General features: G+C 39.0%; 1 protein-coding gene and 1 long non-coding RNA gene across 3 annotated transcripts in view; both read left to right on the top strand.

Annotated features, from left to right (window-relative positions):
• Window positions 1–27566, top strand: part of si:dkey-27h10.2 (uncharacterized) — a 46153-nt gene extending 18587 nt beyond the window's left edge. Inside the window, exons 8-10 of one of the 2 annotated variants that reach the window (XM_061881203.1) lie at window positions 10533–10754; window positions 12207–12283; window positions 25392–27566. In XM_061881203.1, the coding sequence (XP_061737187.1) occupies window positions 10533–10754; window positions 12207–12262 (278 nt within the window). In that variant the 3' untranslated portion in view covers window positions 12263–12283; window positions 25392–27566. Of the gene's footprint in view, window positions 1–10532; window positions 10755–12206; window positions 12553–25391 lie in introns of those variants that run through there. The other variant, XM_061881202.1, reaches the window with a different exon arrangement.
• LOC133539116 (uncharacterized) overlaps window positions 1–27596 on the top strand; it is a 1110877-nt gene that overhangs the window by 1082787 nt on the left and 494 nt on the right. The window lies entirely within an intron of this gene.

Here is a 27596-nt window from a genome sequence, read left to right as displayed (position 1 = left end):
CCGGCGATGCTAACGCAGCTATTCGGCCATGCTATGGCTATGAATAGCGTCAATAGCTATTCGCTCAATAGCTTCAGTTTCTTCTTCAATACTTTCATACCCCAACCATCCGTTTCAATACATGCGTAATCTGTTGAATCGCTTAAGCCGCTGAAATCCGAGTCTGAATCCAAGCTAATGCCGCTATATCTTGCTGGGGTATTCGCCGTTGTTTGTTGACATTGGCAGCACTGTATGACGTCACAGGGAAATGGACAGTGTCTTCGCAGAGAGCGAAAATAAGGCACTTTAAAGCTTTATTTAGGGATATTACGAGACCGGTAAAATTTTGAAAAAAACTTCAAAAAATACAACAAGCCACTGGGAACTGTTTTTATTGTTTTTTAACCCTTTTGAAATTGTGATAATGTTCCCCTTTAACATCCATCCATCCATTTTTACCGCTTGACCCTTTTGGGGTGACGGGGGCTGCTGGAGCCTATCTCAGCCACCTCATCACAGTACAAGACATATAAGAACTGAAATGACCTTTTTGGCAGAGTCCCACTAAGAGCAGACATAGGCTACAGGAAAACAAGAACAAGAACAAGAACATACGTTACAGGAAAACAAGAACCGGACCGCCACTTCTGGCGCTCCTTAAAAAGGTGATATTGGGAAAGGGGGGAAGTGTAAAAAATATCAGTCAAAGGCTGGACCCTCGGGCATACTTGCCAACCTGGAGACCTCTGAAATAGGGGGTGGGGGCGCGGTTACGGGAGCGTGGTTGAGGTGCAGGCAGCATACCCCTTCCCCTTCGAGCTGTCCTGGTTGAAATTAAATATTTTTTTCCAATCATTTTGGAACATGCAAGCATACTTCTTCTTCTTACTCGTCGTCACAATGTCTCTTCATTGTTCTATTGCTTCGTCTCCTTCTTGTTGTGCGTGCAGTTGTGCACTGAGCTCCAAAAGCCCTAGATGTTATTGTTATTGTAGCGTCCCGGGAGAGTTAGTGCTGCAAAGGGTTCTGGGTATTTGTTCTGTTGTGTTTATGTTGTGTTAGGGTGCGGATGTTCTCCCGAAATGTGTTTGCAACTCTTGTTTGGTGTGGGTTTTAACATTGTTAAAGTTGTTTATACGGCCACCCTCAGTGTGACCTGTATGGTTGTTGAGCAAGTATGCTTGCATTCACTTGTGTGTGTATGAAATTAACGTTATCATCAAATCAGTTAAAAGATCATACAACGTGTCAGCATTTCTTGACATCTTCGAGTAAAGACCATTGTTAAACCCGTCCAACGCTGCCTTTTTATGTGACTGGGCCAGCAAAAAGTTTATATAGAGGAAAAGCGGGCGCCTGTTAAGGGGTGACAGTTTCAGGTGAGAGAGGACGCTAAAGTCAGTGCCTTTAAGGCACGCCCCCAATCATGTTGTCTGGGTGTAAATCGGGAGAAATTCGGGAGAATGGTTGCCCTGGGAGATTTTCGGAAGGGGCACTGAAATTCGGGTGTCTCCCGGGAAAATCGGGAGGGTTGGCAAGCATGTGTACAAGACATTTAAGAACTGAAATTAGTATGACCTCGGGAGGGGGTCCAGACTAAGTTCAAGAGAAAAAAACTCATTTGCTATAGCACACATAAACATGTTACAAATAATCACAACAACTTGCAACAGGGGGGGGCGAGGGGGCTGGAGGTCGGCCTGCTGCTAAAAAAAGCGCTACTCAGCCGTCCATCACCCCAAAGGGGTATCAAGCAGTGGTGAAGGTGTTGGGTGAGGGTGCGGTGTGTGTTTGTGTATATGGCCATTGTCTTTGGGTGAAGTGGTGTTGTGTCCATAGGCCTGGGACCGTTCTGCATGCAATGCAAGCAAAGGTCGACTTTCAGGTGTCGCTGGGGCGAGGGGGAGGTCAAAAGCGTCCATCTTTGAGAGTCCTCGGGATGTTTTCAGAACAGCCTGCTCCTGTTGCAGCGTCAAGGCCACTCGAGGGAGTCAAATCGTAGATTGGGATTTTTGTTCTTCCGCGAGCAGACATTACAATGGCTTCTCTGTTCTATTCGTCCATGTTGGCTCTCATATCCAATTTTTCATTGGCACTTTCTTTTAAAAGCATGGTTGTGTTAAATTATTTCCAAAGAAAAAGCAGAATTAGAGAAATGATTTACTGCACTTAATTAGAGACTTGCAACACCTGCTGAGCTCTTGTGAAATATGGTAACATTTAGTATGACATCATTGTGTTTGCAGTTCCATAATTTTGAAATACTGTAAACACGCCAAATAAAAAGGGAAACCCCAGAACAAGAACATTTTTTGGTCTATAAACTAAGACCACTGAAGGATGAACACTGAAATCAATATTATTTCACGCAAAATAATAGTTATAGTTTGATACGTTTGTTGCACATGTACGCCGGGAAAAAAATCAGTCGGATAATGCTACAATTTTGGCCATGGGATGAGGTGGCGCCCAAATGCAGCCGGGATAAGCTCCAGCACTCCCTGCAACCCCGAGAGAAACAAGCGGTAGGAAATGGATGGATGGATGGATGGGCACTGTGGGGCTTTTCAAAAAATGTGCTGGCTTGATTATAATTTACATTGGATTTGCCATAGACATGCTATCGCTTAGCATTAGCGATTTTACATGGCGATTTCAACACTTCCTCATGTTATGAAAACAACAACTAAGATGCACGTTCCAATCAAACAACCGGTGTGTCATGAATACTTAGACAAACTTTAATGTTCCAAAAGGGAAATTATTCCAAACAGTAGCTCAATTACAAAGAATGGAAAAGAAAAGGATGGAAAGGATAATGCACACAAGGGCACAAAAAGAGGGCAAAAACAAAAAGGTATAAAGTAGATTAAAAATGTACTGTAGTAGCATATATAACATATATGTAATATTTACATATTATATATACAGCATATAATATATACTGATATATAATATTTATAATATACAGGTATAACAAATCCCAATTACCATGTATAATAGTACAGTATATGTAACAGCTGCAGCAAAAAAAAGGGCAGCATAAAATAAAGAGTAGATCCAGCAGAAAAGATACATTATAAACAAAGAGAGGTAACTAACACAGAAGCTTTCAGGTGATAGACAAATATCATCTATTGCTGTATGGCGAGTGATTATACAGAATAATAAAGTACTTGAAGTAAATGCATAACACTTTGTAGGGCTCAACAAAAGAAAAGACTGGCACATTCAACTTAATGGCAAAGACTACTTCCAGGCTATGGCAACAGTACAACGGACAAAGTATCCTTTAAACTACTGCCATTTGTACAGGCTACTACAGTACAGTACAGTGCGGTGCTTGCAAATGAGACACAGAGCTGTCAAAAAACAAGATAACTGGACAGCACAGTTAATCAATCAAACAAAATATTTATATGATTTTTTTTGTATTAACATTCGTTAGCACATTTGAACACACAAAAGGTACCAAAAATTTGGGTTGGTATCGATTCCCAAATACCGGGAATTGGCATCATTTCAGTTCAATTGTGTAAAGTACTAATGATGGCAGTTCTAAATCGTGTAAAGTACTAATGATGCCAGTTCTAAATCGTGTAAAGTACTAATGATGGCAGTTCTAAATTGTGTAAAGTACTAATGATGGCAGTTCTAAATCGTGTAAAGTACTAATGATGCCAGTTCTAAATCGTGTAAAGTACTAATGATGCCAGTTCTAAATTGTGTAAAGTACTAATGATGGCAGTTCTAAATTGTGTAAAGTACTAATGATGGCAGTTCTAAATTGTGTAAAGTACTAATGATGGCAGTTCTAAATTGTGTAAAGTACTTATGATGGCAGTCCTAAATTGTGTAAAGTACTAATGATGGCAGTTCTAAATTGTGTAAAGTACTAATGATGGCAGTCCTAAATTGTGTAAAGTACTAATGATGGCAGTTCTAAATTGTGTAAAGTACTAATGATGGCAGTCCTAAATTGTGTAAAGTACTAATGATGGCAGTCCTAAATTGTGTAAAGTACTAATGATGGCAGTTCTAAATTGTGTAAAGTACTAATGATGGCAGTCCTAAATTGTGTAAAGTACTAATGATGGCAGTCCTAAATTGTGTAAAGTACTAATGATGGCAGTCCTAAATTGTGTAAAGTACTAATGATGGCAGTCCTAAATTGTGTAAAGTACTAATGATGGCAGTTCTAAATTGTGTAAAGTACTAATGATGGCAGTCCTAAATTGTGTAAAGTACTAATGATGGCAGTTCTAAATTGTGTAAAGTACTAATGATGGCAGTCCTAAATTGTGTAAAGTACTAATGATGGCAGTTCTAAATTGTGTAAAGTACTAATGATGGCAGTCCTAAATTGTGTAAAGTACTAATGATGGCAGTTCTAAATTGTGTAAAGTACTAATGATGGCAGTCCTAAATTGTGTAAAGTACTAATGATGGCAGTCCTAAATTGTGTAAAGTACTAATGATGGCAGTCCTAAATTGTGTAAAGTACTAATGATGGCAGTCCTAAATTGTGTAAAGTACTAATGATGGCAGTTCTAAATTGTGTAAAGTACTAATGATGGCAGTCCTAAATTGTGTAAAGTACTAATGATGGCAGTTCTAAATTGTGTAAAGTACTAATGATGGCAGTTCTAAATTGTGTAAAGTACTAATGATGGCAGTTCTAAATTGTGTAAAGTACTAATAATGGCAGTTCTAAATTGTGTAAAGTACTTATGATGGCAGTTCTAAATTGTGTAAAGTACTAATGATGGCAGTTCTAAATCGTGTAAAGTACTAATGATGGCAGTTCTAAATTGTGTAAAGTACTTATGATGGCAGTTCTAAATTGTGTAAAGTACTAATGATGGCAGTCCTAAATTGTGTAAAGTACTAATGATGGCAGTTCTAAATTGTGTAAAGTACTAATGATGGCAGTCCTAAATTGTGTAAAGTACTAATGATGGCAGTCCTAAATTGTGTAAAGTACTAATGATGGCAGTTCTAAATCATGTAAAGTACTAATGATGGCAGTTCTAAATTGTGTAAAGTTCTAATGATGGCAGTTCTAAATCGTCAAGATGAGGGGAACTTCGACTTAAAAAAAAAACAAGAAAAAGCTAAATACATGCCAAGAGTTACTTTGCTGAACTGATCTTTTGGGGGACACGTGTGTGCCACAAAAAGCCAACTCAAAAGCAAAAGGTAATACTTTGCTTGTGATTTTCTGAGATATCGTGTGACATAAATTGTATAAAAAGGCAGGTAAACTAGTAACACATGCACTGTTTAACTGCAGTTGGATTATGCAGTACTCTTGTTGACCACACAAGGGAAGCAAAAACCCTGAATTCCAGTGTGAGAATGTTCTCCAATAACATCTTGGAAAGACCACATGGTCACAATATGTGAAACACTTTCTTTTTTTAATCTATGCTGAATTTTACTACAAGACATTTACCAAAAGTGTGTCTTCAGAAGTGTTTCCAAAAGTTAATTTTTATGGGGGTTCACGTTTTTTAGGAGCGGCACAGGAGAACATGTATGGCCGCATATTTCCTTGACCTGACTCTTATTCTTGTTTGACAACTCCATCTGCCTGAGAAGTGATTAAAGAGTTCCTGTTTGACTGCCAGGAAAAAAAGCTCTTCTTCCCAGAGAGGTAACATTCACAGGTGGTGTTGAAGCTTGCCTTGGCGGCCTGAGGGCAAGGTTTGTCACAATGGACTGTCCATGGCCGCTTGTAAAGGGGAGGAGAGGCTCTTCTTCCTCTCATTGGAAATAAATCATTCAACTTTAAAGGCCTACTGAAAGCCGCTACTAGCCACCACGCAGTCTGATAGTTTATATATCAATGATGAAATATTAACATTCAATCAATCAATCAATGTTTATTTATATAGCCCCAAATCACAAATGTCTCAAAGGACTGCACAAATCATTACGACTACAACATCCTCGGAAGAACCCACAAAAGGGCAAAGAAAACTCACACCCAGTGGGCAGAGAGAATTCACATCCAGTGGGACGCCAGTGACAATGCTGACTATGAGAAACCTTGGAGAGGACCTCAGATGTGGGCAACCCCCCCCTCTAGGGGACCGAAAGCAATGGATGTCAAGCGGGTCTAACATGATACTGTGAAAGTTCAATCCATAGTGGCTCCAACACAGCCGCGAGAGTTCAGTTCAAGCGGATCCAAGACAGCAGCGAGAGTCCCGTCCACAGGAAACCATCTCAAGCGGATCAGCAGCGTAGAGATGTCCCCAACTGATACAGGCGAGCGGTCCATCCTGGGTCCCGACGAGCGGTCCATCCTGGGTCTCGACTCTGGACAGCCAGTACTTCATCCATGGTCATCGGACCGGACCCCCTCCACAAGGGAGGGGGGGACATAGGAGAATGAAAAGAATCGGCAGATCAACTGGTCTAAAAAGGAGGTCTATTTAAAGGCTAGAGTATACAGATGAGTTTTAAGGTGAGACTTAAATGCTTCTACTGAGGTAACATCTCGAACTGTTACCGGGAGGGCATTCCAGAGTACTGGAGCCAGACAGGAAAACGCTCTATAGCCCGCAGACTTTTTTTGGGCTCTAGGAATCACTAATAAGCCGGAGTCCTTTGAACGCAGATTTCTTGCCGGGACATATGGTACAATACAATCGGCAAGATAGGATGGAGCTAGACCGTGTAGTATTTTATACGTAAGTAGTAAAACCTTAAAGTCACATCTTAAGTGCACAGGAAGCCAGTGCAGGTGAGCCAGTATAGGTATATATGTATGTATATATGTATATAAAGGTATATACAGTATAGGTATATATGTATGTATATATGTATATAAAGGTATATACAGTACAGGCGTAATATGATCAAACTTTCTTGTTCTTGTCAAAAGTCTAGCAGCCGCATTTTGTACCAGCTGTAATCTTTTAATGCTAGACATGGGGAGACCCGAAAATAATACGTTACAGTAATCGAGACGAGACGTAACAAACGCATGGATAATGATCTCGGCGTCTTTAGTGGACAAAATGGAGCGAATTTTAGCGATATTACGGAGATGAAAGAGGGCCGTTTTAGTAACGCTTTTAATTGCAACACATGCCAATACGGCCGCTTTAGTTTACTAAATTGCAATTTTAAATTTCCCGCGAGTTTCTTGTAGAAAACGTGGCGGAATGATGACCTGTACGCGTGACGTCACGGACTGTAAGGAAATATTAGCGCTGCACCAAACACGGCTAAAAGTTGTCTGCTTTAATCGCATTATTAAACAGTATTTTGGACATCTGTGTTGCTGAATCTTTTGAAATGTGTTCAATTAATAATGGAGACTATAAAGAAGAATGCTTTAGGTGGAAAGCAGTGGATTGCAGCTGTCTTTAGCACCGAGACACAGCCGGTGTTTCTTTGTTTGTTGTGAAGCAGAGCGGTCAAGCCAACATGTTTTCTCTACGCCAACCAGCATGTTTTTGGATGGGGAAATTGTGATATATATATCTTACAATAACAGTGCAATACTTTTTCATAACATGGTCAATACTGCCTAGTTTCTCTTCTAATAGTCTTATTTTACTATTATATTTGTATTCTCATTGTTGCTTTTTATTGTTATTCTTATTGTAATATTTTTCCATTTTGTTTCTATTTATACCCCCATTATTTACTTTTTAAATTTGATCTCAATTCTATACCCTGCTGCTGGAATTTAAATTTTCCTGAAGGAACTCTTCGGAAGGAATCAATAAAGTACTATCTATCGATCTATCTATTGGCAAAGACAGTGAGACCTGGAGAGGCGTGATTGGGAAAAAACGGGCAACCTGTTGTGGACCAGAGTGTTTTGTTCTCGGACTTTGGTGCTCATCACAGATTGTCCATAACAAACACCACATTCAAACATAAGGGTGTCCATATGTCCATTTGTGGTTCTGTCATCAGATTTGCGGTCTCATGTTTTGGACACAGAGGTCAAGAGGGGGCAGAGCTTACTACTGAACACCACCTGGTAGTTAGATGGCTCCAATGGTGGGGGAGGATGCCAGAAACCTGGCAGGCCCAAACGCATTGTGAGGGTCTAGCTGGGAACGTCTGGCAGAGTCTCTGGTCAGAGACTGTCAATTATCACCTTTGGAAGAACTTTGAACATTTCACGAGAGAGGCGCTGGACATTAAGTGGACCTCTTTTCAATCAGAGCTGTGGAGGCCAGGTGGTTGGTGCTGGTAATCCCAGAACCCAATGGTGTCCGCCATGCCGTCAAGCAAAAGGAGGGGGTCCTATCGGGTCCTTTTGACTCAGAACACATTGGGGAGACTATGTCTCCCGGCTGGACCCGGGGACGCCTTGAGAGCTGGATGAAGTAGTAGAGAGGGAGGTCAGGGCTTTTATGCTTAGGCTGCTGCCCCCGCGACCCAACCTTGGCTAAGCAGAAGAAGGTGGATGGATGGTATTATTAGAATAAATTAGTTTCAAGAAAGAAGTCATAGTATCAAAAATATCACTAAATAAGAGATTGTTTTTAATGAATATTATATTATAAGAACAGTCATATTTTTTCATTAAATATACAATTTAAGTATTTTTTTAATCAAATATGATTAATATTGAGAATTAGTATTTCATCAAATACTAGGAGTATAACGTGTTTTTGAAATAAAATTTTAAATCAAACATGGTGAAGTTATATATTTTTCTCGAACTAAGTCTCTGCAATATGAGAGGAAAATGTAGTCAAATTCTAGAAAAGGTTCATAGTAGTCATAGTTTTAAAATAAATGATTTATAGAATGAATGGATGGATAACGTTGTAAAATTTTACCAGACTAAAGTCCAAACAATATTATAATATAAGCACACATTTTGAAGAAAAGTCAAAATTAAAGTAAGTTTCATTTAAAAAAATGTAAGTCATTAAATTATGTGATTACCAAGTAATCTGATCTGAATCAGTTCATTCATTGTATCATAATTCTGATAATCCCAACACAACTTGACAATACGGTCTTGGTGGAAGTAAAGATGGCGGCCCACACCGCAGCTAACCCTGGAGGTCACGTAATGACGGCTACGACTAACTTTCCCACAGCGTCCAACAGCTGCAGCCTGGCTGAGGCTCACTAATTAGACGCCTCAGTGGCAAAAACATGCTGAAAACCTTCCTCTCTTCATAGGAAACATGCTCAACTCGCTGTAGAAAATAGCCATGTATAGATGTACATTCATATGTATACATGTGTGTGTGTTTGTGTGTGTGTACACACACACACACACATACATATATACATATATATATACACACACGTATATAGATGTATATTTATATGTGTGTGTGTGTGTGTACACACATGCACACACACATTTGTATATATATATACACACATATATAGATGTATATATATACATATACAGTATATAGATGTATATTTATATGTATATATGTGTGTGTGTGTGTGTGTGTGTGTGTGTGTGTGTGTGTACACACATGCATGCACACACACACACACCTCTATATATATATAAATATACAATATACATATATATATATATATATATATATATATATATATGGGAAACCTACGAAACAGGCTTGTCGGGATGATATAGACTGAGTTTTTTCTGACCTCACACACATACATACATATCTATATATATATATATATATATATATATATATATATATATATATATATATATATATATATATAAAACAAACATCAATTTGAAGCAATATCCACAGATTGTCCTCCAATATCGGATGATATTGTTGAACGTGTTTGAAAATAGCCACATATTGCAGTCTATTGGCGCCATTCTCTCTTTTTTTTTTTTCCAATGTTTTTTAAAACAAACTCTGTTCAAAAGGGACATAAGGACATTCATAACTATAGCTTAGTTACTGTAATAAAATACTAGAATCCTATTTATTGGCCAAGTATGTAAGACAGGGAATTTGACTTGGTACTGTACTTATATGTTTGTATTTTTTTTTTTATTCCTGGTAATAACAATAATGGTAAATATTCTCCAACCCCACAAAGTGTTTTAATAAATGTCTAACCACAAGAAAGTTCATGTGCAGCTTCCAAATTACTTGCAAAAGCATTATGTGTTGCCAAAACCTCTTTGCAAACATCAAGTTTGGAGAACAAATTGGATTTAATAACAAAGAAATAATCATAAAATATAAAAAATATTTTAATTTAAAAAATTGTATTAAGGGTACTCCGGCTTCCAAAGACATGCACCTGGGGATAGGTTGTGATTGGCAACACTAAAATGGTCCCTAGTGTGTGAATGTGAGTGTGAATGTTGTCTGTCTATCTGTGTTGGCCCTGTGATGAGGTGGAGACTTGTCCAGGGTGTAGCCCGCCTTCCGCCCGATTGTAGCTGAGATAGGCACCAGAGCCCCCCGCAACACCAAAAGGGAATAAACGGTATAAAATGGATGGATGGATGGTGTGTGTATCACCAGGATTGAATGGCTCATTTGTCTTTGCTGTGAATGTGGTTGAGAACCGCTAAGAAAGCAATTAGTTTTTATGGCCCCTCACAGCTGAAGCAGTGGACAGTCAGCAGCAGCAGGCCGACTCTGCATCTACGACTCAACCTGCAGACGACTCGGAGAACAAACCCAAAGACGACGTAGACGCCGAGAAAGGTCTTGGGACACCTGAGGAGCAGGCAAAAGACCACGTCACCGACCCAAGCTTAGACGGAACTCCAAAGGAGACCAATGAGAACAACAGCAACAATACTTGTGAGAACCCGAGAAAAGGTGGGCTTTTTTTTACGCATCTCCAAAACAATTATAAGTATAATTTATAATAAATGTTTACGAGGCCTCACCTTGGAATGTGTGCAAAAATTTTAAATAAAAACAATTAGCCTTCGTACTACTTTGCAATATACCGTATTTCCTCGAATTTCCGCCCGGGCGCTAATTAATTTAAAACCTCTTCTCACTCCTGCGCTTACCAAAGGCATGCGGTAAAAGTAAGCATGTGCTAATTATTTTAAAACCTCTTCTCACTCCGGCACTTACCAAAGGTATGCAGTAAAAATTTGAGTGTGATGTAATCTTGGACCTCAAATCCTACTGAATAGCTCTTAATCGTCTTCCCTTTATGCGATTTCAATTTACCGGTATTGAAATAAATGGGTAAATGTGTTGTACTTGTATAGCGCTTTTCTACCTTCAAGGTACTCAAAGCGCTTTGACACTACTTCCACATTTACCCATTCACACAAACATTCACACACTGATGGAAGGAGCTGCCATGCAAGGCACCAACTAGCACCCATCAGGAGCAAGGGTGAAGTGTCTTGCTCAGGACACAACGGACGTGACGAGGTTGGTACTAGGTGGGATTTGAACCAGGCCCCCTCGGGTTGCGCACGGCCACTCCCCCACTGCGCCACGCCTCCTCCATAAACGTGGATGCATATGAAAAAGTGCAATATAGTTCTATATCTGCACCTTATTCATTTATTATCCTGCACTACCATGAGCTAATGCAACAACATTTTGTTATTATCTGCACTGCAAAGTTCAAATTTGAATGACAATAAAAGAAAGTTATGTCCAAGTATAATAATAAGGCCACGCAGAATAAGGCCTCAAAAAGTACTTCATAATGACTAAGAGCCAATATGTTACAAATTTGCATGTTAATAAACAATTAATTAATGGCGAATATGTTCCCCATACTAAAGTGTTACCCAATATTCTTTATAGGAAGTAGTTTATTCCTAGTAAACATTTATCGTAAAAGATGCAAGGTTTTAATAGCTTAGAGGATCAGCGTTAGCATCCGAAGTGTCGCGACTTGTGGCTCAAAAAGAGGAATCGCGATTTAGGGTCGTGGGATTGGTTTTAACAGAGTCGGAATATTACCATTACTAATTAATTGTTACACCCTAAACTTCAAAGATTATAAAAGGAAAGTTATTGTTTGAGATAAAAAAGTAGTAGGAAATGTAATGTTATACAACTTAAGTTGTGATATTTGGGGCTAGGAATTTTAAAATCAAGGCTGTTTTTGAACCAGAATGTGCCGACACTTTTAATTCAAAACAGTCCTTACGTGCTGCTCGCTGCCATACCAAAAATTAAAAATTCAAATGAGAAAAATAAGCGATCCATTTTAGCAGTTGTTCTGTGTAGTTTGTACACTCCTCTTCACAATACTTAACCTTGTGGGTGTCTTTTTTTTGTTTGTCATTAAAGCAAATTCCCAGTTGTCCAGCTTCTTCTGGGAGGTTTCCCTGGACAGCCAGCTGTGAGACGTGATCTTCAGAAACACGGTACTGCATTTACAGCGAGACACAAGCTGTCCACAGCTGCTATTAGCACCAGGCAAAGGTGATGTTAGCGTCTCTCTGTCCTCCCACTTGGAATCGTTTTCCAAGCAAGAGATGTGGCATAAGGGCTGTGACCTACATTTCCATCGACAATGTATTCAAATATGTTTTGTTTTCCTGTGACAAGATCCCAGAACTCTCCAAAAAAACAACTGTTAAATTCAAATGAACTCAGTAAATCAAATGAAATAAAATAGATCAAGTAACCATTATTTGTTGACATTGGGTTTCAAAGCCAAAGGGAGCCACGGCGGAGGCATGAAAGAGCCGCCAGTTGCAGACCCCTGACTTAGTCCCACCTGTTTTTTTTTTTTCTGAGGAAAGCGACAAGCAAGAAAAAAACCAGAGTCGTCACTCAACGCTGTCGGGTAATGGACAAGAGCCAAGGAGTCATAAACGAGACGGGCATAATTAGGTCGCTGAAGCGCCACCGTGTCATTTTCCGACAAGACTGCCTTCTGGCTTTTTAACGGCTGGAAGTTCTGAAAGTTTCACGGTCAAAATGTATGAAAATGTGAACGAGGACGTAAAAGAAGTATATTTGAGGTTTATTGTGGCGTGTTTCAAAACAGACGAGCGGTACTCTTTCAGCATGAGCAGACACATTTCTGTCCACTTACGCGGTAAAAGCAGGATATACTGCTGACTCGTCATAATCCAGGACACTTCCTCGAGGTTTCATGAGCTTCAGACTAGTTAATGACTTAACAGAGGAGGGAGGGACTGTCGGAAAGTTGGAAGAGAACAGCTGGTTCTGCCCGCCCTTCACACCACTAACTATTACGCTTTTTAAGAAACATTCAAACTAATTGAACAGTACCACCTGCACTTTGTGCCGCGCTAGCAGTTGGCGCAATGTGTCATCTGTCTATGAGTGCTGTTGAAGCTTCTGACACTAAACTAAATATTATAGTGTAGGACTAAAAATGAAGACAGCCAGTTATGCGAGCGGTATTTCAGCAAGTGACACTTGCTTCGTTTGCCACAGGGTATCGATGGCTAATGGAATGTCAGCAGATCGCATTAGCCACATTAGCCATAGGGGTACCTATGTCCGTGGTATGTCAACAAGACATGGTAGCTACATGAGCTATGGGGCAGTGACATCGACAGTGTGTTAGCTAGCATGTTAGCATCGTCGTAGCTTTACAAATAGTGGTATCTATGTTAGCTAGTCATGTTAGCATCAATATAGTGATTACGATAGTGATATACAAAGTAACAAGTCATAGTTAGCATCATTATTGTTGCACTGATAGTGATATTTATGCTATGGGCAGAGGTGGGTAGAGTAGCCAGAAATTGTACTCAAGTAAGAGTACTGTTACTTTAGAGATTTATTACTCAAGTAAAAGTAAGGACTATTCACCCAAATATTTACTTGAGTAAAAGTAAAAAGTATGTTGTGAAAAAACTACTCAAGTACTGAGTAACTGATGAGTTCCTTTAATGATGACGGCAACAAGTAATGCACAAAAACATAAAAATAGCAATGAACAAATTCAGAGCCAAGAATATCTCTTAAGCAACTAAAACAATAATATATATTGAATAATATATATTAGGTTTTACACTGTATTGAAAAAAAAATTGAAAATGAAATTTACCTTTGCAACCTCATTATACTATTGGCTAAGTTGTATATTCATAAATGTAAGTTTCTGAATATCCGACCTGTTTTTGTGCCTTTGAAAAAGATTTAGAACTCTACATTAAAACACTCTACCTCTAACAATCAAAAAGCTGTGAAAACGATGACGCTGTGTTCCAAAGTTAAGTTATTTACTGAGATGGAGTGAGCCTATGGCTTTGCACTTTGTTGATTTTATATATATATATATATATATTTTTTTTTTTTGCATTCTATTTTAGTAACTTTGAATTTACAAAACCCCCTGGTGCTGTTTTGTACAGTTTTTATACTGTTTTTTACTTACTTTGATTATTATTTTCAACTGTTTATAAATGTTGAAATGTATATATAAAGGTTTATTAAAAAAAATAATTTAAAAGTGCAGTTAATCATGTGACCACCTGGCTCTGTTTGATTGGTGAAACAGAGTCTACCGTCAGCAGTGACTGCATTTGATTGGTGAAACGCAGGCATGTGATAGATCCTACTTTGAATGTCTGTCTGACAAAACAAAAAAAACAAAGCGTGCATTAACAGATCCATAAAAATCAGTAACGAGTAGCGAGCTGAATGTAGATAAATGGAGCGGAGTAAAAGTAGCATTTCTTCTCTATAAAAGTATGTTGCATTAAAACTACTCTTAGAAGTACAATTTATCCCAAAAGTTACGCAAGTAGATGTAAGGGAGTAAATGTAGCGAGTTACTACCCACCTCTGGTTATAGGTAGTCATTTTAGCATCATTATAGCTATACAGATAGTGATATCCGAGTAAACAAGTCATGTTAGCATCATTATTGCTATTCAGATAGTGAAATTTATGTTGCTCAGTAACTTTAGCATCCTTATAGATTTGCAGACAATGGTGTCAATGTCAACATAGTTGTAGCTATGCATATAGTTAAATGCAAGTTAGCATTGATTGATTGATTGAGACTTTTATTAGTAGATTGCACAGTACAGTACATATTCCGTACAATTGACCACTAAATGGTAACACCCCAATAAGTTTTTCAACTTGTTTAAGTCAAGGTCCATGTATATCAATTCATTCAGCAAGTCATGTTAGCATCAATACTGCTATACAAATATTGATATTTTGGTTATAAGCTGTCATGTTAGCATCAATATTGCTATGCAGAAAGTAAGATACAAACCCCGTTTCCATATGAGTTGGGAAATTGTGTTAGATATAAATACAAACGGAATAAAATGATTTGCAAATCCTTTTCAAGCCATATTCAGTTGAATATGCTACAAATACAACATATTTGATGTTCAAACTCATAAACATTTTTTTTTTTTGCAAATAATCATTAACTTTAGAATTTGATGCCAGCAACACATGACGAAGAAATTGGGAAAGGTGGCAATAAATACTGATAAAGTTGAGGAATGCTCATCAAACACTCATTTGGAACATCCCACAGGTGTGCAGGCTAATTGGGAACAGGTGGGTGCCATGATTGGGTATAAAAACAGCTTCCATCAAATGCTAAGTAATTCACAAACAAGGATGGGGCGAGGGTCACCAATGTGTAAGCAAATTGTCGAACACTTTTAGAACAACATTTCTCAACGACCTATTGCAAGAAATTTAGGGATGTTACCATCTACGGTCATTAAATCATCAAAAGGTTCAGAGAATCTGGAGAAATCCCTGCACGTAAGTGATGATATTACGGACCTTTGATCCCTCAGGTGGTACTACATCAAAAACCGACATCAGTGTGTCAAGGATATCACCACATCAGGAACACTTCAGAAAATCACTGTCGGTAACTACTGTTTGTCCCTACGTCTGTAAGAGCAAGTTAAAACTCTACTATGCAAAACCAAAGCCATGTATCAACATCACCCAGCTTTGCTGGGCCCAAGCGCATCTAAGATGGATTGATGTAAAGTGGAAAAGTGTTCTGTGGTCTGACCAGTCCACATTTCAAATTTTTGGGGGGAAACTGTGGACATCGTGGTCTTCGGACTAAAGAGGAAAAGAACCATCCGGACTGTTAAAGGTGCAAAGTTGAAAAGCCAGCATCTGTGATGGTATGGGGGTGTATTAGTGCCCAAGGCATGGGTAACTTACACATGTGTGATGGTATGGGGGTGTATTAGTGCCCAAGGCATGGGTAACTTACACATGTGTGATGGTATGGGGGTGTATTAGTGCCCAAGGCATGGGTAACTTACACATGTGTGATGGTATGGGGGTGTATTAGTGCCCAAGGCATGGGTAACTTACACATCTGTGAAGGCACCATTAATGCTGAAAGGTACATACAGGTTTTGGAACGACATATAGATAGATAGATAGTACTTTATTGATTCTTTCAGGAGAGTTCATTCAGGAATATGTTGCCAGCCAAGCAACGTCTTTTTCATGGACGCCCCTGCTTATTTCGGCAAGACAATGCCAAGCCACATTCTGCATGTGTTACAACTTCGTAATAAAAGAGTGAGGGCACTAGACTGAATCCCATTGAAAATGTGTGGTGCATTATGAAGCCTAAATTACAACAACGGAGACACCAGACTGTTGAACAGCTTAAGCTGTACATCAAGTAAGAATGGGAAGGAATTCCACCTGAAAAGCTTAAAAAATGTGTCTCCACAGTTCCCAAACGTTTACTTTTTGCAATGTGTTGCTGCCATTAAATTCTAAGTTGATGATTATTTGAAAAAAAAAAAAGGTCTCAGTGTGAACATTAAATATCTTGTCTTTGCAGTCTCTTCAATTGAATATAAGTTGAAAATAATTTGCAAATCAGTGTGTTCTGTTTTATTTACCATTTACACAACGTGCCAACTTCACTGGTTTTGGGTTTTGTATTAGGTTGATTGACAAAGAGCAACACTAGGCATATTCTGCTGGCCCCTAATACAGGACATTTTTTTGGAACAATGTTGAAAGTTTGTATGCCTTCAAAGTACAGTATTAGTCCTTAGTCAAACAAAACACACAAGTTCTTTGACTTGGCCTCAGGATAAACCACGTTAACAATCTGTCAGCGTGTTTGTATTTGTGCGCCAAAGAAAACTGAACAAGGAGACAAATGGTCTTTCAAAGCCAGTTTGAGCTGACCTGTGGGGTATGAGGTCAGTCGTTCCAAATGAGTTCAGCGTGATCATGTGACACCACTGTACTCTTCTATCGTGTCTTAGCCTTCTTTGTTTTGACCCCTGGAAAAGGGGCTAGGGGCCCTTCTTCCTACAGACCCGTCGAGGCCTATTGGATGCAGAGTGTTCCAAAGGTGGAGGATCAGACAATCTTAATGAAAGACTCCACAGAAGAATAATGTGGTCTCAATGTCAGTCAACTGGCTCACATTCTTCACTCACAAGTCCAAGCAGAAGGGGATGAAAATGTCAGTTTTTTTTTGTTCACACCTAACTATAAATCCTCTTGTAAAACATGGGTGGGATAAAGTATGCCAATCTGCTTACACAAAACAGTGTACATTTTGAAATAACCCTTCATTGGTATAATGTAGGTCTAATTATATAATGTTGCATTTGCTTTAATTATTTATATTTTGTTTTTGTTTTGTTTGCATTTTTATAAATTCATCTCATTTTGGTTAGAGTTCGTTGTGGAAATAAATTATTTTTACATTCTGCACTCGAGACAAAACAAAACGAGCTGTGTGGGTGGCAAATGGCCCCCAGGCCGGACTTCGCACATGTCTAGTCTTTCCAGACTGGCTGGTAAAGTTGGTGTGAGCTTGTTGCTCATGGGATGTTGACAAAATGTCAATATTTTGCCATATTTGTTCCATCTATCCATCTTTAACCGCTTATCTGGACTCGGGTGGCGGGGAGAAGAGCTCCAGCAGTGACCCCCAGACTTCCCTCTCCAGAGCAACATTAGCAACTTCCTCCTGAGGGATCCCAAAGCGTTCCCAGGTCAGAGAGGAGATGTAATCCCCCCATCTGGTCCTTGGCCTGCCACGGGGTCTCCTTCCAGTGGGACGTATAATGAGGACCTTCCTAGGGAGAGTTTTCTCGTGAGGCATCCGCACGAGATGCCCGAACCACCTAAGCTGGTTCCTTTCCAAGCGAAGGAGCAGCGGCTCTACACCGAGTCTCTCTCGGGTGACTGCACTTCTCACCCTATTTCAAAGGGAGATGCCAGCCACCCTTCTGAGAAAACTGATTTCGGCGGCTTGTATCCACGATCTTACTCTTTCAGTCATGGCGCACACTTCATGAGCTCAGATGAGAGTAGGAATGTAGGTAGCTCGGTAGACCAAGAGCTTTGCCTTCTGGCTCAGCTCTCGTTTCGTCTCAATAGTGCGGCAGAGAGACTGCAATACTGCCCCAGCAGCTCCCACTGTCCGGCTGATTTCCTTCTCCATCTTTCCCTCACTCGTGAACAAGACCCCGAGATACTTAAACTCCTCCACCTGGGACAGAGTATGTGGGCTTGTATAAAGCCTCAGGGAGTTGAACGCCCCTGCCTTACATAGTTCCGGGTCACCCTTGGACAAGGTGTAGCACCCGAATGCCATCCCCCCCATCAGGGCTACGATACCCCCATGAAAGAGTCTAAGAGAGGATGCGTTACCCAGCCTCTACTCCTGAGCTCGGCCCGGAGGCAGGGCTCGTCAGCGAGCGCCTGGTGGCCGGGCTAGTGGGCCCACCATCCTCCCCCCCCACGTGGGCCCACCACCCGCAGTCGGAACCAGTGGGCCGGGTGCGCTGCCAAGTGGATGGCAGTGAAAGTGGAGGCTCCTGACGGGCCATATTTGTTGCTAATTCTAAATTAACCCTGCAAATGCCCGATTACAATACAGCACCAATTCGGTACATCCAGTTTTCACAGTACTCACAGAGCTTCACTTTTCCCCATAAAATGTATGGTACAACCTTACTGCAAAATCAAATAAATTAATTTTTGTCCTCAAAATTCTGCAGACAATACCCCAGGATGACAAAGTGAAAAGTTTTTCTTTAAAAAAAAAAAAAAGAAGCAAATTTAATCCATCCATTTCTACCCCTATTTCAGCTACGTTTCCATATGAGTTGGGAAATTGTGTTACATGTAAATATAAACAGAATACAATGATTTGCAAATCCTTTTCAAGCCATATTCAGTTGAATATGCTACAAAGACAACATATTTGATGTTCAAACTCATAAACTTTTTTTTTTTTTGCAAATAATCATTAAGTTTAGAATTTGATGCCAGCAACACGTGACAAAGAAGTTGGGAAAAGGGGCAATAAATACTGATAAAGTTGAGGAATGCTCATCAAACACTTATTTGGAACATCCCACAGCTGTGCAGGCTAATTGGGAACAGGTGGGTGCCATGATTGGCTATAAAAGCAGCTTCCATCAAATGCTCAGTCATTCACAAACAAGAATGGGGCGAGGGTCACCACTTTGTAAGCAAATTGTCAAACAGTTTTAGAACAACATTTCTCAATGAACTATTGCTAGGAATTTGGGGATTTTACCATCTTCTGTCCGTAAAATCATCAAAAAGTTCAAAGAATCTGGAGAGATCACTGCACGTAAGCGATGATATTACGGACTTTTGATCCCTCAGGCGGTACTGCATCAAAAACCGACATTAGTGTGTAAAGGATATCACCACATGGGCTCAGGAACACTTTATAAAACCACTGTCAGTAACCACAGTTGGTCGCTACATCTGTAAGGGCAAGTTAAAACTCTACTATGCAAATCCAACCCATTTATCAACAATATTAGAAACGCCGCCGGCTTGGCTGGACCCGAGCTCACCAAAGATGGACTGATGCAAAGTGGAAAGGTGTTCTGTGGTCTGACGAGTCCACATTTCAAATTATATTTGGAAACTGTGGACGTGGTGTCCTCTGGAACAAAGAGGAAAATAACCATCCGGGTTGTTATAGGCGCAGAGTTGAAAAGCCAGCATGTGTGTTGGTATGGGGGTGTATTAGTGCCCAAGGCATGGGTAACTTACACATCTGTGAAGGCACCATTAATGCTGAAAGGTACATACAGGTTTTGGAACAACATATGTTGTCATCCAAGCAACGTTATCATGGACGCCCCTGCTTATTTCAGCAAGACAAGTTTTACAACAGCGTCGCTTCGTAAAAAAAGAGTGCGGGTACTTTCCTGGCCCATCTGCAGTCCAGACCTGTCTACCATCGCAAATGTGTGGCGCATTATGAAGCGTAAAATATGACAGCGGAGACCCCGGACTGTTGAAGGACTGAAGCTCTACATAAAATAAGAATGGGAAAGAATTCCACTTTCCAAGCTTCAACAATTAGTTTCCTCAGTTCCCAAACGTTTGAGTTTGGTTAAAAGAAAAGGTGATGTAACACAGTGGTGAACATGCCCTTTCCCAACTACTTTGGCAAATGTTGCAGCCATGAAATTCTGAGTTAATTATTTTTTGCAAAAAAAAAAAGTTTATGAGTTTGAACATCAAATATGTTGTCTTTGAAGTGCATTCAACTGAATATGGGTTGAAAAGGATTTGCAAATCATTGTATTCTGTTTATATTTACATCTAACACAATTTCCCAACTCATATGGAAACGGGGTTTGTATTTACAATAGTAAAAAAAAAGCTAAGTTTTACACTTTTGGAGGTGTTGTGCACACAGTGCACGGTGATGGTAATGCACATTGCACACTCCCTGGGCTTGTGGAGGCGGATCCGGCAAATAATTAGTTTTTTCATAACAGCTTGTATTTGATTACCAACTAAATGCACGACGCGAGACACGTTACCTTCTTTCACTTTTAATGCTGACCTGTACTCGTTAAATATAGTGACAAAGTTGCTCAAATGGAAACAAAGAACTCTTCTGCAACATCTCTGGCAAGGCAGGTGTGTATAAGGTGTGTTCATTATAATTTCTTTATGAGCAAGGGCGAACCATATGCGGAAAATGTGTTTGATTATAAATGTCCATCTCCAAAAAATACATTTATATAAGAAAAACTGCATCCACTTGCTCTTTTGTAAGAGCATTAGACCACATTTAAAGATGTTATGTTTTTTAGCAATTCCACGAGGAGGAGAACATTTTTTGATCATTTTTTGTAATTCCATCCATTTTCTGCCGCTTACTCCTTCTTGGGATCTCGGGGGGCACTGGTGCCTATCTCAGCTACAATCGGGCGGAAGGCGGGGTACACACTGGACAATATTTTTTGTTATTGAGTTACTTAAAGTGCTATTTTTACGAGACCCATTTCTCATATTGCTGTTTTAATAATTAACGAACACCTGTAAAAATGCAATCCTATGTATGCCGACTTTTTTGAACCATGTAGCTTAGGTCCAGTCGTGAGGATCCTAATTGAACGCAGATTGCTAAAACCCTTCGGAGGCTTACTTAATGATGCTTTAGCTTCTATCGTCCTCAGGCCGGTTGAAAAAATTCCTTTCTGCACTTATTTAGTGGGGTAAGACAGACGCTCGCTCACCTGCCACGACGTCTTACAGCTATGCATTCCTTGGCCGTTCTCGGACTGTTAAAGGGGAACATTATCACCAGACCTATGTAAGAGTCAATATATACCTTGATGGTGCAGATAAAAGACCATATATTTTTTTAACCGATTTCCGAACTTTAAATGGGTGAATTTTGGCGAATTAAACGCCTTTCTGTTTATGGCTCTTTTTGCGATGACGTCAGAACGTGACGTCACCGAGGTAATAAAGCCACCATTTTCATTTTCAACACAATACAAACGCCGGGTCTCAGCTCTGTTATTTTCCGTTTTTTCGACTATTTTTTGGAACTTTGGTGACATCATGCCTCGTCGGTGTGTTGTCGGAGGGTGTAACAACACTAACAGGGAGGGATTCAAGTTGCACCACTGGCAAGAAATCTGCCGCCAGACCCCCATTGAATGTGCCAGTGTGTCTGCACATTTTACCGGCGATGACAGACATGGCACAGAGATGTATGGATAACCTGCAGATGCATATGCAACGATAAAGTCAACTAAACTAAACTTTGAAATCCCCCTCCCAGGAATAACCTGAACTCTAAACCCCATGACCCACAGAAAAATGACTATGCAAAATTGCACACATCTGCTGCTATGTTTATCATAAGTATTTGCACTACTGATGAAACACTCATTGTTTACAGCCATATCCTATTTAAAAACAACAGGAACTATATATATTGTCGCTTTAGTAGGTAGACATATTCACGTTGCACTTTACTGTTGTGTTTTCTTTTTCTTTTTGTCTATGCATGGGAGAGTGAGAAACATAATTTCGATTCCTTTGTATGTCTTACATGTAAAGAAATTGACAAATAAAGCTGACTTGACTTGACTTGACTAAATCACAAAGGTTAGTTTTGTTGATGTTGACTTATGTGCTAATCAGAAATATTTGGTTGCGGCGTGACTGCCAGCTAATCGATGCTAACATGCTACGCTAATCGACGCTAACATGCTATTTACTGGTGGTGCTAAGGCAGACATGGCACAGAGATGTATGGATAACCTGCAGATGCATTTGCAACTAAAAAGTCAACGAATTCACAAAGGTGAGTTTTGTTGATGTTGACTGCCAGCTAATCGATGCTAACATGCTCTTTACTGGCGGCGCTAAAGCAGACATGGCACAGAGATGTATGGATAACCTGCAGATGCATTTGCAACTATATTACGTTTACTTCCACCCACATTTAATGCGAAAAAAACAATTACCAATCGAAGGATTTAAGTTGCTCCAGTGTCACAAGATGCGAAAGTCCTGATCGTTTGGTCCGCACATTTTACCGGCGATGCTAAGGCAGCTATTCGGCCATGCTATGGCTATGAATAGCGTCAATAGCTATTCGCTCAATAGCTTCAGTTTCTTCTTCAATACTTTCATGCTCCAACCATCCGTTTCAATACATGCGTAATCTGTTGAATCGCTTAAGCCGCTGAAATCAGAGTCTGAATCCGAGCTAATGTCGCTATATCTTGCTGTGGTATTCGCCGTTGTTTGTTGACATTGGCAGCACTGTGTGACGTCACAGGGAAATGGATAGTCGCATCGCAAATAGCGAAAATGAAGCACTTCAAAGCTTTTTTTAGGGATATTCGGGGACCGGTAAAATTTTGAAAAAAACTTAAAAAAATACAACAAGTCACTGGGAACTGATTTTTATTGTTTTTAACCCTTTTGAAATTGTGATAATGTTCCCCTTTAAGATAACAGCATACAGCTTAATAGATTGTTTCTCTAATCAATCAATCAATGGTTATAATACGAAAGTTGATGATCAAAACAAGTTACCGTTAGTTGAAAAAAGCTAATTATCGTTCAATCAAGCCTGTCCGTATATTCTTTGAAAGACCACGCAGTTGACATAAATGTGTTTATTAACAAATGCCCTGATATTTCAGCAGTTGGGTTTCCAACACATTTTGCAAATTAACATTGCAAATACTTATAGCAAGGCTCCTCATTTAAATGGCCAAAAAACACAAAGAATCGATTGCTTTAATGGCTCCAGTGTTTCTCCTTCTGTTTTTGTGGGCCATGAAATCCAATAACTTCGATTTTTTGGGGGGTGTTTTTAAGTTTTGTTGTGTGCGGCGATATATTCTCTCACCTTCAAATAGCAAGCCTGTCGAAGAACAAAACACCAGTGGTCTCATGTAACTAGAGACTTGAAATCATTTGGATAGGCTCCAGCACTAACTCCCAGGTTGATGTGACGCAGTGCACATTTCTGCGTCAACGTCAGTCTTGATTATGGTTGTACGGTATACCGATACTGGTATAGTATTGCGGTACTAATGAATCAAAAACAGTTCTATACTCTGTTTGAAAAGTACCGGTTCCCGGGCATGACGGTGCGTAGTCACATCATGACATTACTGGTTTTACCAGCAGAGGAGCATGTTCGGCAGCGCAAAATCCCGCAGTACTTACAAGCAGACAGTATGGAGACAGAAAAGGGAGAATGGGCGCTTTTTGGCTTCAAAAGTAAAGATAAAGGTGAAGTTATAACACTGAAATGCCCTAAGGAAGTGGTGCTTTCAAACATGGCTAGCTAGCTAGCTAGCCAGCAGCTAACGTCCATCCGCAGTCAGCAGTGTTTTAGCTACTTCTAAATCCCTAATCCTTGCCTCCATGGCGACAAATAAAGTCATTTTCTTACAAGTATCATTATCACTGCAGGACAAGGAATAGCTAAACATGCTTCACTACACACAGGAGGATACAATAGCTCACAGGCGTCACAAAGTAAACAAACGCCATGAGTGGATCTACACCTGACATCCACTGTAATGATACCAAGATACTGTACCAGGAGGATACAGTATCTAGTCGATACTACTATGATTACATCAATATGTTTTTTTAGTAACACAAACTTTATTCCTTTTTAAAAAATAAATCATATTATGTTTATTGACTCAGGAAATATGTCCCTGGACACGTGAGGACTTTGACTATGACCAATGTATGATTCTGTAACTACTTGGTATCGGATCGATACCTAAATGGTATCATCCAAAAGGAATGTAAAGTATCAAACAACAGAAAAATAAGTGATTATTACATTTTAACAGAAGTGTAAATAATTCATTTCATTCATTTTTACAGCTTGATCAAATAGAAGGATAAATGACACAATATGTTACTGCATACGTCAGCAAACAAATTAGGAGTTTTTGTTTATTTACTTACTACTAAAAGACAAGGTATCTAGTATGTTCACTATTTTATTTAAGGCCAAAATTGTTCTTTGATTGCAAAAATAAACATATGTTCAATTTACCCTAAGATTTTTTGGTAAAATAAAGCCAATAATGACATTTTTGTGGTCACACTTCTTTGGAAAAGTACTGAAAAATATCGAAATACGTTTTGGTACCGGTACTGGTACTAAAATATTGGTATCGGGAAAACCCGAGTCTTGATACATCTCAACTTTGCCATGAAAAAGGGCGAACACCAGGTTTTTTGTATGCACGCAAGCCTGTGACATGCAGGCCCAGAGGTCTTTAAAAATACTGAATTCGTTACTGTGCGAGTGAAAGTAAATATAATTTTTATTTTATTATTTTCAAGATATATATCTTTTTACCTTTTTAAAATAAAGTGTAAATGTAAATTAATGCATCGAATCAACTTTTATGTCAAAACATAGGACATTGCAACATAATTGCAGCTAATATAGTCACCAACGCCTCTTCGGGGAATTACAAGAGTTGTGATTTGCAGGGCACACTTTTCTGACTAAGGAGCGTAAATCACATCAATCATTTTTCTGGGAGAAGGATTATGTTTGCTAGATTCTTGCTCAAACAGATGTTTCTGTGTGGCAGTGAAAGGTCGTGGCATAGACCACATAAACCTGGCAAAAGCAGAAGTTACAAAAGCACGTGTGACCAGATGCAATATTTTTTTATTTTCACTGTTCTGTCTCTTTCTTTCTTTTTACAGACTGAACGACTGCAAAGATCAAAGAGGTTTATTTGTTCTAATACTATAAATCTACACAAAATAATGTTACTAAAACGTCTGGGAAAGTCTTCTTACATTAACTTGAGCCTTCTACTGCTGTATAAAAGAGCTAGTTTGCGCTTTATAACTATTTGCTCTCCATTTCACCTCCTCATGAAAGGCTTGTGAGTCCACCTGTTGTCTTTGTTTTTTTTCTACAACAAAAACCACCAAAACAAATTCAAGGTACATGCTTTTCATTGGATAATGACAATAATCACATTATGATGTAGGCTTAAAATAGAAGTGTTTTTTTGTAAGTACATCAAGAACAGTAAAATATATTACCGTATTTTTCGGAGTATAAGTCGCGCCCGCCGAAAATGCATAATAAAAAAGGAAAAAAACATATATAAGTCGCACTGGAGTATAAGTCGCATTTTTGGGGGAAATTTATTTGATAAAACCCAACACTAAGAATAGAACTTTTAAAGGCAATTTAAAATAAATAAAGAATAGTGAACAACAGGCTGAATAAGTGTAGGTTATATGAGGCATAAATAAGCAACTGCTATGTTAACCTAACATATTATGGTAAGAGTCATTCAAATAACTATAACATATAGAACACACTATACCTTTACCAAACTATCTCTCACTCCTAATCCATAAATCCCATGTAATCTTATACGTCTAGTCTCTTACGTGAATGAGCTAAATAATATTATTTGATATTTTATGGTAATGTGTTAACAATTTCACACGTAAGTCGCTCCTGAGTATAAGTCGCACCCTTGGCCAAACTATGAAAAAAACTGCGACTTACAGTCCGAAAAATACGGTACTCAATAAAATAAATTATTTTTTTGTTTGTTTTTGTAGTAAATAACCTAATATTACACTAGTGCTTTTTATATAGCTCGGTTGGTAGAGTGGCCGTGCCAGCAACTTGAGGGTTCCAGGTTCGATTCCCACTTCAGCCATCCTAGTCAATGCCGTTGTGTCCTTGGGCAAGACACTTTACCCACCTGCTCCCAGTGCCGCCCACACTGCTTTAAATGGAACTTAGATCTTGGGTTTCACTATACAAAGCGGTTTGAGTAACTAGAGAAAAGCGCTACATGAATATAATTCACTTCACACTTCACTTTTATTAGGGGGACACAAAAAAATCTATTCGCATCCAATTCACGATTCTTTCTTAGTCATCACAATTCTAAGTCGATGCATAATTTATAAAAATTGATTTACAAAAAAAAAAGTTTTTTTTGTTTCTTTTATACGAATGCATTTCTAAAAATATGTTTTATGTCAACTCCACGACACCAGAAATAACTTTTCTAACCTGTAACCTGAATTATTATACCAAAATAATACATTACGAAAATTGGTGTGAATCGAGAATTGTGTTAAATCGAACCACAGGAATGGAATCGGATCTAATCGTTAGGTGCCCAAAGATTCATACTCCTATTTTTTATTGTTGTATTAGTATATGATCATTAAAACCGCGAGGTACCGTATTTTTCGGACTCTAAGTCGCAGTTTTTTTCATAGTTTGGCCGGGGGTGCGACTTATACTCAAGAGCTACTTATGTGTGAAATTATTAACACATTACCGTAAAATATCAAATAATATTATTTAGCTCATTCATGTAAGAGACTAGACGTATAAGATTTCATGGGATTTATGGATTAGGAGTGAGAGATAGTTTGGTAAAGGTATAGCATGTTCTATATGTTATAGTTATTTGAATGACTCTTACCATAATATGTTAGGTTAACATAGCAGTTGCTTATTTATGCCTCATATAACCTACACTTATTCAGCCTGTTGTTCACTATTCTTTATTTATTTTAAATTGCCTTTCAAATGTCTATTCTTGGTGTTGGGTTTTATCAAATACATTTCCCCAAAAAACGCGACTTATACTCCAGTGCGACTTATACTCCAGTGCGACTTATATATGTTGTTTTTCCTTCTTTATTATGCACTTTTGGCAGGTGCGACTTATACTCCGAAAAAATACGGTACAAATGTGGGATTTTAACTTTTAAATGTACATAAGATGCAAAAACATGTCTTTTGTATATTTTGTAACAAGTATGAATCAATATTTAAGGCGAGATTGTTCATTGGGATTCTGCATATCACATACAGCTGTCCAAAGGAAATAAATGTACCTCCAATTTGTTTGGGTTTTA

The sequence above is a fragment of the Nerophis ophidion genome, linkage group LG20 (genome assembly GCF_033978795.1).
Source record: "Nerophis ophidion isolate RoL-2023_Sa linkage group LG20, RoL_Noph_v1.0, whole genome shotgun sequence".
Lineage (NCBI taxonomy): Eukaryota > Metazoa > Chordata > Actinopteri > Syngnathiformes > Syngnathidae > Nerophis > Nerophis ophidion.
The sequence above is the reverse complement of the archived record's forward strand: the minus strand, read 5'-3'. Positions and strand labels throughout refer to the sequence as shown.